The 16556-nt window shown below is 43.5% G+C and overlaps 1 protein-coding gene across 1 annotated transcript in view; it reads right to left on the bottom strand.

Annotated features, from left to right (window-relative positions):
* SULT4A1 (sulfotransferase family 4A member 1) overlaps positions 1–16556 on the bottom strand; it is a 49179-nt gene that overhangs the window by 6321 nt on the left and 26302 nt on the right. The window contains exons 2-4 of the mRNA XM_027854380.1: positions 10898–11028; positions 8984–9064; positions 8770–8896 (exon numbers count right to left, since the gene is read on the bottom strand). Of these exons, the coding sequence (XP_027710181.1) occupies positions 8770–8896; positions 8984–9064; positions 10898–11028 (339 nt within the window). The remainder of the gene's footprint in view (positions 1–8769; positions 8897–8983; positions 9065–10897; positions 11029–16556) is intronic.

The raw sequence follows: 16556 nt of genomic DNA, 5'->3' as shown, positions 1-16556 counted from the left end.
GATAGATAGATAGATAGATAGATAGATAGATAGATAGATAGATAGATAGATAGATAGAGCTGACACCAGCCTTCTTATAATGACCACCCACAAATGCTAAGCCTGCCCTCTGAGGTCAAAGAGCACAAACCAAATTATGACTGTGATGATAGTGATGATGAAGTCAGAGTGAAGCCTTCTTCAACAACAACTCTTGAGTTGTTTGGACAGACCCCCATCAGTCTCCTCTTCTGCAAGCTAAGTGTCTCTAGTTCTTTCAGTGATCTTCATACCACCCAGTCTTAAGGCCCTCCACCATCCTGGTGGTTCTCTTCTCAATGCTCTCCTGTTTGTTAACACCATTTCTAAAAGGAACCTTGAGTGGGATATAGTGGAAAGTGACAGAGGACATAGGTTTAGATCCTGGCTTTGCTGTATATTCCTTCTGACCTTGGGCAGGTCATTTCTCTGGGCCTCAACTTCTCTATCTGTCAGAGGGGTAGGAGAAGAGGGTTGAAAAGATTCTTCTAGATTTGACTTAGGTCTCTCCAAACTCTGACATTCAATGCTCTTAGGTCTGATAGCTCATTGGACTCCTTTCCCCCTATCCCAAGGGTCTCCTGATGCCCCTTCTCTCTATCCTCATTGTTCTCTTCACTGGCAGCATTCCATTTTCTCAATCTATCCTGACCTCCTTCCTTGCCTCCTACCCACCTAGCAGGACTGACCTATCCTACATTCCCTTCTCTGAGTGGTCTTCTCTCTACTGGATCAGAGGACAAGGGGAAATCTGATCAATTTGTGGGAAAGGACTAATGGGTATGGACCCCTTCCAGTACACACGTGCATTTTCATAATAGGCCTTCAGTTCCTTAGCCCCGCCCACCCCCCAAAAAAACCTGAGGGTGGGAATTTTAGGCACCATGGCCAGTTGGGTAGGGAGATATAGTTGGACAGCAGGGTCTTTCAGTGACCCTGAAATCAAATCACATTTTCATGGCTTATGTAACATCCATGCCTGGCCAAAGCTAATTCTTTATTTCCCCAAAGCAGTGTGGGTCCAGCACAAGCCTCTGAAGAAGGATGAGGAGAGAGGCAGGGAGAATAGTTTCAGAGACTCCAAGCTTAACATGAGTCAACAGTGTGATATAGCAGTCAACAAAAGCTATTGGGATATTAAGAGAGGCCTCACTTCCAGGAATAAGGAGGTACCTGGCAGCTTACTGTCCTGTGCCTTGGTCAGCCCAGCATCTGGAGCATTGTCTTCAGTTCTGAGGGGGATATAGGCTTACAACCAAGAACAAGTCTCCCCACAAAACAGAGTATGATCCTATGGGGTGGGGAGGAGGGGGGAATGGATCTTTAATGAAATAGAGAACTTCTAAGTATTCTAATGAAAAGACCAAAACTATGTAAAAAATGTGAAATGCAAACACAAGACTGAAGAGAAGCATAAAAAAGATAAACACGAGTGAGAAATCATAAGAGACTAATGTTTACATTCTTATATGGGGAGTCAATGTAACCTCTCAGAACTTTATTATCATCAGAGAAGGAGTCTAATTAGACAGAAGGCCTGGGTGTTATTCTGTTATGTTTGGATGATCTTAAAAGAACAGTGAAAGTATGAGGAGGAGGAATGCACCGGGAAAGGAGGAAAGAGAAAGGAAGAAAGGGAAAATTGTCTCATAGAAATGGGGTGTGCAAGAAAGCGTTAATACAAGGAAGGGGTAAGTTGGGGTAGTGGGCAACTCTTGAACCTCACTCTCATCTGAACTTGGTTAAAGGAGAGAAGAACACACATACACACACAGTTGGGTGTAGAATTTCATCTTATCCAACAGGGAAGTGGGAGAGAAAGGGGTTAAGGGAAGGAAGAGAGAGGAAGGTAGATTAAGGGAAGCAGTAGTCAGAAGCAAAACAGACTCTCAAAGAGGAGACAGGGAAAAAGATAAGGAAAAGTATAACAGAATAAGGTGGAGGGAAATACACAGTTAGCAATCATAGTTGTGAATGTGAATGGGATGACCTCACTCATAAAATGGAAGAGGATAGTAGAATGGATTGGAATTCAGAAACTAAGAATATGTTATTTATAAGAAGCACACTTGAAACATCAAGATCCACACAGTTAAAGTAAGGGGATGGAGCAGAGTCTATTATGCTTCAGCTGAAGTTAAAAAAAAAAAAAGCAAGGATAGCAATCATAATCTCAGGCAAAGCAGAGACAAAAAAAATCTAATTATAAGAGATAAACAGGAAAATTATATTTTGCTAGAAGATATCATAGTCAATAAATTAATAATATCAATACTAAATATATATGCACCAAATGGTATAGCATTTAAACTCTTAAAGGAAAAGGTAAATGAGTAACAGGAGGAAAATAGTAAAAGTAAATAGTGGGGGACTTCCATTTGCCCCTCTCAGAACTAGATAAATCTAATCATAAAATAAACGGAAAAAAAATTAAAGAGATAAATGGAATTTTAGAAAAATTAGATGTGATAAACCTTTGGAGAATATCGAATGGGAATAGAAAGGAGTATACCTATTTCTTGGGTGTACATGGAAACTTTACAAAAACTGATCATGTATTAGGGCATAAAATCCTCACAAACAAATGCAGAAAACCAGAAATAGTAAATTCATCTTTTTGTGACCATAATGCAATAAAATTTATTTTTAATAAAAACCTTTGAAATAAAGATTAAAAATTAATTGGAAACTAAATAAATTAATCCTAAAGAATGGGTAGGTCAAAGAAAAAAATCATAGAAACTCAATAATTTCATTAAAGATAATGACAACAATGAGACAATGTAACAATTTGCAGGATGCAGCTGAAGCACTATTTAAGGGAAATTTTGCATCTTTAAACACATCAATAAAAGAGAAAAAGAGCAAGTCAACTATTTGGGCTTGCAATTTAAAAAATTAGAAAATCAACAAATTAAACTCCCCCAGAAAATTAAAACCTAAAATATAAATCCTGAGCCCCAAAAGAGAAATCAGCTAAATAGCAAGTTTAAAAAAATAATAAAACTAGGAACTGGATTGTTTTTTAAAACAACAACAACAATCAAATAGATAAGCCATAGTTAGTTTGATTTAAAAAAAAAAGAAAACCAAATGACCAATATAAAAAATGAAAAAGTTGAATTCACAACTGATGAAGAAGAAATAAAAGCTATTATTAGGAGTTATTTCATCCAACTATATGCCAATAAACGTGACAATCTAAATTAAACGTGAATATTCGTTGTTGCGGCTTTTGTTGCTGTTCAGTCGTGTCCAGACCCCACGAATTTTGTCCATGGGGCTTTCTTGGCAAAGACGCTGGAGTGGTTTGCCATCTCCTCCTCCAATGTGTCCCCATTTTGCAAATGAAGAACTGAGGCAAATAGAGGTTAAGTGACTTGCCCAGCGTCACAAAGCTACTAAGAATCTGAGGTCAGATTTGAACTCAGATCTTCCTGATTCCAGGCCTGTTGCTCTATTCACTGCACCACCTAGCCACCCCAAGAATATTTACAAAAATATTAATTGGCAGATAAACAGAACAGGAAATAGGATTCTTAAATAGCCCTTTCTTAGAAAAATAAATTGAACAAGCCATAAATTAACTCCCTAAGGGGGGGAAAAACAGGACCACATGGATTTCCAAATGCATTTTACCAAACATTTAAAGAACAATTAATTCCAATACTAATAAAGTGAAAAAATAAGTAAAGAAGAGGAGCTAACAAAATGCCTTCTATGACACAAATATGGTCTTCATACCTAAACCAGAGAGGGTCAAAACAGAGAAAGAAACCTATAGGCCAGTTTCCCTAATGTATATTAATGTGAAAAAATTTTAAATAAAATACAAGCAAAGAGATTACAGTAATCACAAAAAGAAATCATACACTATAATCAATCTGGATTTATGCCAGGAGTACAGGACTGGTTCAATATTAAGAAAACTAAGCATAATTGAACATATCAACAACAAAAACAACAAAAAATCATATGATTATTTCAGTAGATAAAAGCTTTTGATAAAACCCAACACCGACTTCTGTTTAAAAAAAAAACTGGAAAGTATAGGAATAAATGGAGCTTTTCTTAAAGTGATAAGTAATATCTATCTAAAACCAAGATCAAGTATTATCTGTGATGAGGACAAACTAGAAGCTTTTCCAATAAAAACAGGAGTGAAGCAAGGATATCCATTATCACCATTACTATTGAATATTGTACCAGAAATGCTAGATATAGCAATAAGAGAAGAAAAATAAATTGAAGGAATAAGAATAGGCAAAGAAGAAATAAAACTCACTTTTTTGTAGATGATATGATGATGTATTTAGAGAACCCTACAGAATCAACTAGAAAACGAACTGAAAAAAAATGAACAACTTCAGGAAAGTTGCAGGACATAAAAATAAACAAATACAAACTATCAGTATTTCTGCATATTACCAACAAAATCCTGCAGGAAGAGATAGAAAGAGAAATCCCATTTAAAATAACTTAGACAATATATAATACTTGGGAGTCTACCTGCCAAAACACATGCAGGAACTTTATAAACACAATTAGAAAACATTCTTTATACAAATAAAGGCAGATCTAAATAATTAGAGAAATTGATTAGTCATGGTTGGGCTAAGCCAATATAATAAAAAGGACAACCCTACATAAATCAATTTACTTATTCAGTTTCATACCAATCAAACTATCAAAGAACTACTTTATGGAACTAAAAAGAAAATCCTCTAGTGAGGGGGAAAAGGCCAAGAATATCAAGAGCATCAATGGAGGGAAAAAGAGAGGGAGAGAAGGAGAAAGAGAAAGAGAGAGAAGGAGAGAGAGGAGGGAGAGGGAGAAGAGAGATAGAAAGAGAGGAAGGAGACAGAAAGAGGAGGGAGGGAGAGAGGGAGAGAGAGAGAGAGAGATAGAGAGACAGAGAGAGAGAGAGAGAGAGAGAGAGAGCGAGAGAGAAGGGTACCTAGCAGTACATCTACAACTATGCTACAGAGTTGTAATTGTCAAAACAGTTTGGTACTAGGTCAGAAATAAAAAGGTTGATCAGTGGAATAAATTAGGTATATAATATATAGAAGCAAAGCAGCACAATAAGCTAATTTTAATAAACTCAAAGATGCTAGCTACTAGGGTAAGAACTCACTATTTGACAAAAACTGTGGGGATAACTAAGAAAAGTGACTAAGAAAAGTGAGGGGTAGACCATCATCTCACATCATATACCAAGATAAGTTCCAACTGGGTACATGACCTAGACATAAAAGGTGACATCATAAGCAAACTAGAGAAGAATGGAAGAAATTACCTGTCTATGGATTATTGGATGAGGAAAGGGTTCGTTACCAAATAGTAGATAGAGAGGGTCACAGGAGGTAAAATGGACAACTTTGATTATATAAAATTTAAAAGATTTTGCACAAGCAAAACTAATGCAGGTAAGACTAGAAGAGAAGTAGGAAATTGAGGAAAAATATTTGCAGCCAGTTTCTTTAATAAACGTTTCATTTCTAAGATATATAGGGAACTAAGCCACATTTATAAGAATGAAAGCCATTCTCTAATTGATAAATGGTCAAGGGATATGAGGACGAAATCCAAGTTATTAATAACCATATGAAAAAGTGTTCTAAATCACTAGTAATTAGAGAAATGCAAAATAAAACAACTCTGAGGTACCACCTCAACCTATCAGGTTGTCTAAGTTGACAAAAAAGAAAAATGACAAATTATGGAAATGTGGGAAAATAGGCACACTAATGCAGTGTGGGTGGACCTGTGAACTGGCCCAGTCCTTCCAGAAAGCAATTTTGAATTAAGCCCAAGAAACTATTAAAATGTGTATGCCCTTTGACCCAGTGATATTGCTATTATTAGGTCTACACCCCAACAAGATTCAGAAAAGAGGAAAAGGACCCCTACATACAAATATTTATAGCAGCTCTTTTTGCTGGAACTGGAAGAAATGGAAATTAAAGAGATGCCCATCAGTTGGGGAATGGCTGAACAAGTTGTGGTATATGATTGTGATGGAATACTATTGTGCTGTAAAAAATTAATGAAGGAGATGGTTTTAGAAAGCCCCAGGAAGACTTCATGATACAAAGTGAAATGAGCAGAATCAGAATAGTTTCTACAATAGCAACAATACTGTGAAGATGATCAACTCTGAAAGACTTAGGAACTCTGATTAACACAATTCCAAAGGACTCATAATGAAACATGCCATGCACCTCCAGACAGAGCCGACGGCTCAGAGAGAAGATGGAAACACATTTTCTTTCTTTTTCCTTTTTTTCTTTCTTTTGGAATATGGTAATATAATAATATGTTTTACACGACTGTACATATTTGTAATAGACTTGGTTTTTCTTGCCTTCTCAATTGGTGGAGAAGGAGGAGAGGAAGGGAGAGAATTTGGAACTAGAAATAAAATTGAATTTTACAAAAGGAATCGCCTTGAGAAGGGCTTCCTTGAATGGAGGAGCTGAGAGTTCCCATTATTCAGGAGGCGGTGAGGAGTCATTGAAGGTTTGAGCCTAGTGCTGGTCACAGTGGAAACCTAGGAAAATTGCTTGAGTTTGGGGAAGGCATTGACTAGAGGCAGCAAGATTAACTGTTGTCCTGGTCTGAATGAGAATGAATGAAAATAACTCACATTCTCTTAGCATTTTTCCTTACCATAGCCCTGCAGGTAGCACGATTAATATTCACACTTTTCGTGAAGCAGAAAGATGGTAAGGGGTTTCAGTTTTAGCAAACACGGATTAAGCCTCTATTTTGTGCCAAGCACTGTGTAAGGAGCTAGGGCTACAAAGACTAGCACAACATGATTCCTGCCCTCAATGAGCTTATATTCTAATCAAGAAATATAAAAAATTCACAGATGAGCAAATACAAAGTCATTTCAGGAGGGAGAGAGCGCTGATCCTTCTGGAGGTGGAGAGAGGGAAGGCAGGAAAGATTCCTTGTAAGAGATGGCACCTGGAAGAAACCAGGAATTCTGAGACCTGCAGGCCCCAGGCATGGAGATGGGAAATGGCCTATCAAGTTTAGGAAATAGTTGTGGGCCACACCAGCTGGAACACAGAGGGCTTGAAGGGAAATTATGTGAAAGGCATGTGGAAAGGTAGGTGGGAGATCATTAAACGCCAGTTTTTATTTCATGCTAGAGAAAATAGGAAACCACTGAAGATTTTTATTATTATTATCACTAATCATCACCTTCACATTTATATAACAGTTACACATTTGCAAAAAAAACTTCATATGCTTTATCTCATTTGATTCTTACAACTCTAGGAGGTAGGGAAAATAAAGTTAAAAGATTAAAGTGACTTGCTCAGGGTCACACGGCCAACAAGTGACTGAAGCACGACTTGATCTCAGATCTTTCTGACTTCAGTTCCACCGCTTCTATCTCTGCACCGTTGAGGTTTTCAGTAGGAGAATGACACGCTCAGGCCTGTGTCTTAATAACACTACTTGTTGGCTGTGGAAGATCAATGGTGAAGGGAGACTGTAGGTGGCTGTGGTGATAAGACAGGCCAGAGGTGATGAGTGCCTGGAGTGGTGTGGTGGCAATGTGAGTGAAGAGAAGGCCATAGATAGAAGAGATGCCACGGAGGCAGAATTGACAAGACCTGGTCACTCACGTGATATAAAGAGTGGAAAAAAAGGAGAGAGTCAAGAATAACTCAGGGGCAAACCTCAATTCCTGGAAGGATGGTGATGCCCTTAAGAGAAACAGGGAGATTTGGAGGAGGGATGGGCTTGGGAGAAGCCTTGTGAGTCCTGATGCGGTGGCTCACAATGTTTATTTCAAGTCTGTGATTACACAATGTTTTTAGTCCCATTCACATGGAACAAAAGGGCACTTAGAGATTCCACCTAGGTTATTTGAGTTATGTGACATGAACACTGTGTGACATGAGTAATAGAGTTCCAGGCCTACCACCCACTGGTGCCGCATCTTTCCCATCTTTTCCCCTGGGTACTCACCCTGTGTCTTTTACCAACCCCTGAGCATACCCCTCCCTCTCCAAGCCCTTCGCCTTCACTCATGATTTTCCCTGTGTTTGCAACACCCTCTTCCAAAACCCATTTCTGCCTCCTTGAATCTTTTCCATCCTGCAAAGCCAAGCTCAGCTGCCACTTTGTCTAGAAGGTCCTCCATGATCTGGTTCCCCTGCTTGGAAATGCCCTTTCTCTCCTCAGTCTTCTATGCCCTTGTCCTGCTTACATTCTATCTCTAGAGACTTGAAGTTGGGACTCACCTAAAGGACAGTGGAGAGGTAGGTGTGACCAGCAAGAGGTGAATGAGGAAGAAGAGGGTGAAGGATGGCAGATCAGAAGAGAAGGGCTGCTGAGAGCTCACCCTCCAAACTGCTCATACCCTGGGAGGAGGCCACATTGGGGGGACCTCCCTTTGGCAATCTCCTGGACAAGCACGAGATGGGCAGGTGTGGCGGGGCTGCGATCTACACCCCACTGATGGGAGCCCAGAACCACTGGTGCGCCAGAGTAGAGTGAATTACGTTCTTCTCCAATCACCCCAGCTAGCCTGGGAGTTCCATTTGGGTGGAAATTATAACTTATCTGCCTTTGCATTACTCCCAGCACCCAACATGAGGCTTTGCACATAGGAGGGCTGAAAACGTCTAGGGGAATGAATGAGTGACAAGCCCGTTGTAGTTTTGAAACAAAGCTAAAATGCCTAAGGAATGCATTGGTCCATCCCACAAAGCCGTGCGTTCTTACGTTTGTCATTCATGAACCTTCGACAGAATTCTTGGAATGTTCCCCTGTAGCTCATGGTTCTCAGAGAGCGGTGGAACTGGTAGTAAGACACCACCAGGTCTTTGGGGTTGCGAGCCATGTAAATTACCTGCCAACAGGAAGACAGGTGGTTAGGTTCTCCCTGACCTTCCGTGGACTAGCCCTAGTGGCTGAGGAGGCCCCTGGGGGCCGTTACCTTGGAGTCCCCGTTATGGAGGTCTGAAGGCAGGAAGCGGTAGGGGAGGTGGCTCTTGATGAGTCGAGGGGATGTGAGCTCCTGCAAGAGAATATGGCCCGTAAGAGTAATTATTAATAATAATCAATAATAGCTCACAGCTTTAGAAGGTCTTCCTCACAACAGCCCTGTGAAGGAGGGAGCAAATATTCGCCCTGTTTTCTCTTCGGCAAATTACTCAAAGACCTCTAAGGACTTATCCGTCTTTGAATCCTGTAACCTAATGTGATATCACCTCTTTGAGCCCAAGTTTGCTCATCCGTAAAATGGGTAGAATCATGCTTGTAGTGTTTGAGTGTTTACGAAGCGCTTTCCTTGAACAACTCTGTAAGGTAGGGAGTACAAGCAATACTAATGTGACAAGTGGTACAACAATAATAGCATTTAGATAGCCCTTTAAAGTTTACAAGGGCCTTTACAAAGATCTCATCTGAGCCTCACAACCCTGGGAGGGAGGTGCTATTATTAGCTTCATTTTACAGATGAGGAAACTGAGGTGGACAGCGGTTAAGTGACTTGCTGAGTATCACACCGCCAGTAAGTGTTGGAGGCAGGATTTGAATTCAGGTCTCCCTGGCTCCAGGCCCCAGCTTTGGGAAATCTGGGGGCCCCTCGCTGACCTGTACTTATTTGTATTCTGTATATGCTTATTTACCAGTCTGATTTCACCCTCTGATACAATGTAAATTCCTTCAGGGAAGGGAATCTCATCTTTGTTTTTGTGTCCCCAGTGCATAGCACAGTGCTTGGCAAACAGCAGGTGCTTAATAGATGTTTGTTGATTGATTTATATATCACCAATTTAAATTTTTCCACCTATAACCCACAATACAGATGATGAGACCTCATTGAACACTTCCCTTATACCTTGCTTATGTGATTCAGTTCAATTCAACAAGCATTTATTAAGCACTTACTATATGCAAACACAGCCCCAGCCCTTAAGAAGTTGATGAATGGAAGCTTGACTAGGACATACTGGGCATTTCACAGAATCACTGATTTTAAGAACTAGGGACAGCTAGGTGGCACAGTGAATAGAGCTCCTGCCTTGGAGCCAGGAGGAGCTAAGTTCAAATCTGGCCTCAGACACTTGACAGTTACTAGCTGTGTGACCCTGGGCAAGTCACTTAACCCTGATTGCTGCAAAAAAAAAAAAAAAAAAAAAAAAGAAAAAATTGGAAGTGACCTCAGGGGCGCTCAAGGCCAACTCTCGCACTGAAGGAATCCCTGCTCACCTTGTCACCAGATGATCACCGCCACCTCTTCAGACAATCCATTCCACTTTAGGGCAACTCTAACTCTTAGGAAGCTTCTTAATTTTTATTTATTATATTATTTTATGAAATATTTATAACACTTCATATTGATTTCAATATTTATAAAATTTTATAAAGTATATTATTACTATATTTTTGATTTCATCATGGCTATTTGTGTTTACATCTTATGCCTCTGCTAGACTGTGAATTCTATGATGTGAGGTACTAATAATAGTAATAATAATAGGCATTTATATTGGACTTTAAGATTTACCAAGTGCTTTACATTGAGCCTCTCATTGTATGTATCCTCACAACAGCCCTAATTCTGAGGTAAGTGCTACAAGTATCCCATTTTGCAGATGAGAAAACTGAGGCTCAGAGCCGTTCGCTAACCTCTCCACAGTCACACAGCTAGCCAGCCACAGAGGCAGTATGGAGCCCAGAGCCCTCTTAACTCCAAGTCTGGCACTCTCCAGTGCATCCTAAAGTTTGGTATAAACCCTGTACCAACAGCCGGGCACCCACGGGTGGTATTCCCTAAACGTTTCTTCCTCTGAACTGAAGCAGACCATGACTGAGACACGGGTGCAGACAGAGAAGGGCCAGTCACCTTGATGATGTCCAGCCCTGGCTGAGGGTACTCCAAGACAGGAAGCTGTTCGTCGATGTTCATTAGGCCGATTTCATCCGGGTCAGCCCCCTGGCTCACCAAGTACACCACTTCCTGGAGTAAGCCTGTGCCTGGAAGAGAGAAGGAATGAGACGCCACTGCATGCCTGTGTTAAAATTAGCCCAAGGACGGCTCTGATTTGGCCAGGGCTTCACAGATTATGATGCCTGAGACCCACATTATCTCAGCTGACCACACAACAATCCTGTGAAGTAATACCTCATGTCTACCTCTTTTGGGTGTTTGACAGATGGGCCAGAGAAAACTGGTTTGACTGAGTGGGCCCCAGGCCCCCAAGATACATGTAGATAAAGACTGAGAAACCTGAAAAGCGAGCATTGTCCTCTTCCTCCCCCTGGCCTCTTGTGTACATGGCCCAGTTAGAGTTAGGTTCTTTGTGTATCTGCCCTTCATTCCTCTCCCTTAATAGGCCATTCAGAAAATACCCTCACTTCACTGATCCAGAGCATCTCATTATCTCCTCCTGTAGATGCTGGGATGATCTCCTATTTGTACTGTCAGCAATTTGTCTAAAAATCTGTGTATGTTTGAGCCCTGAGGGCCCCTGGGCCTTCCAGCTAGTGTTTGAACACTATGGCACATCCTGAGCCACCCCATGCCCACTCTCCCCCAGCTGAGGGCCACGAGGGCTGCACACCGAGACAGCGTCTGGCCTCTCCTCCACCTGAGAGCACATGGCAATGCTGCCCTTCATCTGAACCACTCCCTTCCCTTCTGAACTGCAGCTCCAGCATCTTTGTTTCTTTTCATTAGAGAAGGAAAGCAGGTCAGACCCACACTCTTCAATCTGGTGGTCCAGCTTTCCATGGTCCAGCCCCAGCAGCTCTCCTGAGCCTCCCCAGAGCACAGCCTTCATTTCACCTGTGTCAGGCCAGGGTTCTCCTCTCTGCCCATCCCCAATCTGACAACCACCTACTGACTCTGTGATTGGGCCCATTTGGAATTATGTTTTCTTCTCCCCATCTGCTGTCCAAATCTTAACCATTCTGTGAGGCCTATCTTAATCTCCACCACCCCATCTGTTCCAGCCCAGGGAATCCTAGAATCATCAGGACCTCAGAATTCATCCATTGCAACACTAACGTGAGAAAGCATTCCCTCTATAGCCTCCCTGCCATTGATGGGCCCATGCTCCGTGCTCCCTGACAAGTGGTCATCCGGCTTTTCTGGGAAACTTCCAGTCTCAGGGAACTCACTGCCTAGCAAAGCAGCCCATTCCACGTTGGGTTGGCTGTCATTGTTGGGAAGGATTTTTCCTTCTGTTGGGTCCAAACCTGCCTCTATTCAACTTCTCGCTCTTGCTCCTAGAACCATCATCTGGGGCCAAAGAGAGTCATCAAATTCCTTTTTCACATAAGAACCCTTCATTACTTAAGGACAGTTTTTAGCCTTCCCCCTCTCCCAGGTCTTCTCCAGCTATTTCTGTTGTGCTTTATTTGAAAGTGCTTTGATCTTTTCTTACTTTCTTTCTCTGACCTTTTCCACCTTTGCTCACACATTTATTCCCATGCCTGGGGTACCTGAACTCTCCCCTGTCCCCTTCTAAGCCTTGTACAACAAGATGGTGCTGGTCCAGAATTCATAAGACTTGATAAGAGATTGGAGGAGAAACTGGGAAAAATCACAGGTTGAAGCAAAGCTTTGAATATGCTCAAATCAGCAATGTTGGAGGATACCGCCATTGATAGAAATAAGGAGCTCAGCCCCTGAACGCTGGGGATGTTCAGGGATTTCTTTGGCTCCTAACTCTGGAGGGGTCTCATGCCTCTACCCAGCTCCCATTCCTCCCCATCTCCCCTCTGAATCGCCACCACCCCTCAAGTGTATGATGTCCTTGCCCCCAAGATTTTCAAGTGAGAGGGATGAACAGCTCAAGGAAGCTTCAGGCTATACACACACACATGCATGAATACACACATGCACACATAAACATGCATACACACCCATATACACACACATGCACACAAGACCCAGTGCCCACTGTACAGTGCCTAACAAAAAGTAGGTTCTTAATAAATGCCAGTTGACTGGCTGCCTGAATACATCAGCTATATTCACTGAGCACAAACCCTGTTTTAGGGTTCCTAGGGGGATGCAGATGGAAGGGGAGTTGCCCCTGCCTTCAGTGTAGGGGACAAACAGGAAAGCAAAGCACCTAGAACCATTGGGCAGGAAGGGCCCTTGGAGGTTTTCCAGTCCCAACTTTCAGCCCTCTACAACCCCCTCAATGGGTGCTTATCCCTGCCCATCTTTGAAGACTGAACTCTAGTGCCATCTCCTCCAGGATGCCCTCCTGTGCTTCCTTGTGGGCAACAACCTTCCCTCACATGTGCTACATAGTCTTTTGTTCACCCCCTTCCCCTTCTTTTGCACTTGTATGACATGGCACACTGGAGTTATTTGGGTTTTTGTTTTTTCCCCCTACTAGACTGTGGCTCCATGAGGGCAGGGACTGTCTCCTCTCTATACTTTGCATGTCCTCTAGAATTGAGCACAGCACATGCTCGGTAAGTCATTTCTTAGATCAAATCTTGGCCTCAACGTTTTCCTTGCTAAGGTGGTTGGGGAGGCAAGGAACACCAGATTTAGAGTCTGAGGACCTGTGTCCTAAATGCAGGCTTCTCCACTTATTAACCTATGTGACCTTCACGTCACTTCCCTGGGCCTCAATCTCCTCATCTCTAAGATGGCCTCTAAGACCTCAACAAATTTTAAATCTATTATTGGAGTCAGCCAGCGTTAATCTTGGCAGTCATGGGGAGTTTGGGGGAGAGACTTTTTTTAAAAGTAAATCTCTTAAAGTTCAGGGGATTAAGGCAGGAGGACATTCTAGGCTAGGAAAATGGCACGGGCAAAGTCTCCAAGGCAGAGTTCCAGTCTGCCTCTGGGGTCTGTTAGCCACCTACAGAAGAGGAACCTGCCCTTCCAGAAATGTCATTCTCAGAAAGGTACCTTCCATGCTCTGGCCCTGTTACCAATTTTATTTTTAGTGCTAACTTCCCTTCTCTCCTCCACAGGCTGATGAGCCAGAGGAATATTTTTGAACATTAAAATTCTCTTATGGACCTTGGCCGCTGCACCTCATCCTCATGAAATATTAAAGCCAGAAAAAGTAGTGGGGGAAGGGAAGCTCTTTTATTACAAGAGAATTGGCTGCTTCAGCAATTCTGAGCCGACGAGGAGACAGGATCCCCTGGGGGCCTTTCTCCCCAAGCCATGGGATCACGGAACCTCAGAGTCAGAAGAGACCTTAGACGTCATCTGGGCCAAACCCTCACCCATACAAGGTCTCTTCTGTAACACCTTCATCTGGTGGCCACCCAGACTCTTCATTAACCCCTCCAGGTCTGGGAGAGCATTCATTACCCAAGGAGGCAGCCAGCTAGTCACTGCACAGCTCCAGTCATTGGAATATGTCATCAAACTTTGTCTTGTTCATTTATTTCAACACAGCAATCATGGCCCACCCTGAATCTCCTCTTCTCCAGGCTGATGCTCATGTGCTAAGGTTTCCGATGGCTTTACCATAAGGGTCTCTTTCCCTTGGCTGCTCTCCAAGGTCCTTTCACATGTAGGAGGAGCTGGATTGGCATATACTCCATACTCCATGGAGCATATGTAAGGATGAGTCTATGGGAACCATTCTAATGAGCTTGCAGAATCTCTGGGGCCATTTCTGGGGGGACACATGCTCAGCACTAAAGGACTTGGGGCTTTGGGATGACACTGCACTCCCCAGGGCCCCTTAATGGCAGCATGGGGAGAGAGGGAGTGCGCATCAAAAGAGGATTGATGATGGGGCAGCTAGGTGGCATGGTAGATAGAGCGCCGGCCCTGAAGTCGGGAGGACCTGAGTTCAAATCCAGCCTCAGACCAAACACTTGACACTTACTAGCTGTGTGACCCTGGGCAAGTCACTTAACCCAACTGCCTAAGCAAAAAAAAAGAGAGAGAGAGAGGATTGACCAGTGAGCCAGGAAGAGTCCCCCACTTCAGAGGTTTAAGAGGGAAAGACAACTTCCTCTCCCATTCTCTTCTTCCTCTCTCCAGATCATGTGTCTCTCTAGACCATCCTGTGGGGGAGGGGGAAGGGAATCCTCTCCCCTTATAGCTGTTGTGGCTGTTCCCACCTGGGAGATGGAGCATTGGCCCTTCTAAGCGAGCGTGAGCTGTCGTCTCCAGGCTCTGGCTGCGTCTCCTGCTTACATCTTTTCTCTGATCAGAGGGGATCTGCCATCAAGCCTGAGAAGGAAGCTTCCTTCCTAGAAGGTAACCTTATGAGTTTTGGCAGCTCCATCAGCACTGGGGGAGGGGCTCCCTGCAGTGACCCCAACATTTCTGGAAGGAGATGATGACTGATGTGGAGTTTAGTCCAGTGGGTGCATATGAGGGGTGTGTGTGTGTGTCTGTGTGTCTGTGTGTGTGTGTAGAAAGTAAATAGCTGTCCTATACCTGATTTGTGCTGTACATTGAGTGCCTTCCTGTGAGGGACTGTCTGATGTTGGCAGTTGCCAGTTGGGCGCTGTGGCAAGAGTAGGGTAGAATCTGGGTATTTTGGAAGTCGAGGCAGGGGCTGTGGTAGGCGGAGTCGTGGTGAACTGGGATGGGCTGGGTATGGAGAAGCCCTGAGGCAGTGGGCAGTGCTATGTGAGATAAGCTGGGTACAAGGAAGTAGCGGAGCTTGAGCTCCTGAGGCAAGGGGCGGTGCCACGTGGGAGTGGGACGGCAGAGGACTGAGTTCCCTTTGCTTAGTCCCCTCCCTATATGCAACATCATCCCCAGACGCCTCTTGTGACCTTCCTGACTTCCTGGGTCCCTTTGTGTAGCATTGACCCCAGACCCCTCCTCCCAGTATCTGAGTCTGACTTCCTAGGTCACGTACTCTGTCTATACACTAATCCCAGATGCCTCCTCCCTGTATCCAGTCCTAGCCTCCTATGTCACTCCCTCCCCCTTGGTGTGCTAAACTCAGACAGCCCCTTCCGGTATCTGACCCTACAATCATTGGCTACTAGCGGGCTGGGGAGGAGGGGCTAAGTAGGTATTTAGGAACGAGCATGGTCAGATCACGCGCTCGCTCTCTCTTGGCTCCTGCTCTGTTGCTCTGGCCTTGCTGCTTGGGCTTGCTGTGATGGCTTGCTGTGATGGCCTCTGAATAAAGCTCTGGTGTTGGCGCCTCCCGATGGCTCGTCTCTGTGTGTTTATCCGGCTGAGGACCGAAGACTCGGAAGCGAGTATGACTCTGGCAGCCTGCTCCTTATAAGAGGAGAGGGTACGGCGCGCGGCTGGCAGAAGGTCGGCGCGGCCAGTACACCTTCCTAATCCTTTTTAGGGAAGCCCTAGACTTAAGCCAAACTAAACTTTTTTGAAGGGATTTTGTCCAGGGCTTTGGCACAAGGATTTAAAAGAGCCAGAGGGTGAGAGAGAAAAAATTAACTCATCACTCTGAGACCAGGCTCCCCAAGGACCAAACTCAATCTGCATGAGGATAGAGCCGGGGCCCTTTAATGGAATAGGGCAAGTATCCCAGCCTCAAACATGTGTCGAGCTCTCAAAAAGGGACAAAGCACTAAGGGTT

The sequence above is a fragment of the Vombatus ursinus genome, unplaced genomic scaffold (genome assembly GCF_900497805.2).
Source record: "Vombatus ursinus unplaced genomic scaffold, bare-nosed wombat genome assembly UNPS02010394.1, whole genome shotgun sequence".
Lineage (NCBI taxonomy): Eukaryota > Metazoa > Chordata > Mammalia > Diprotodontia > Vombatidae > Vombatus > Vombatus ursinus.
Note: the sequence above shows the minus strand (reverse complement) of the source record. Positions and strands in the feature narration are given on the sequence as shown.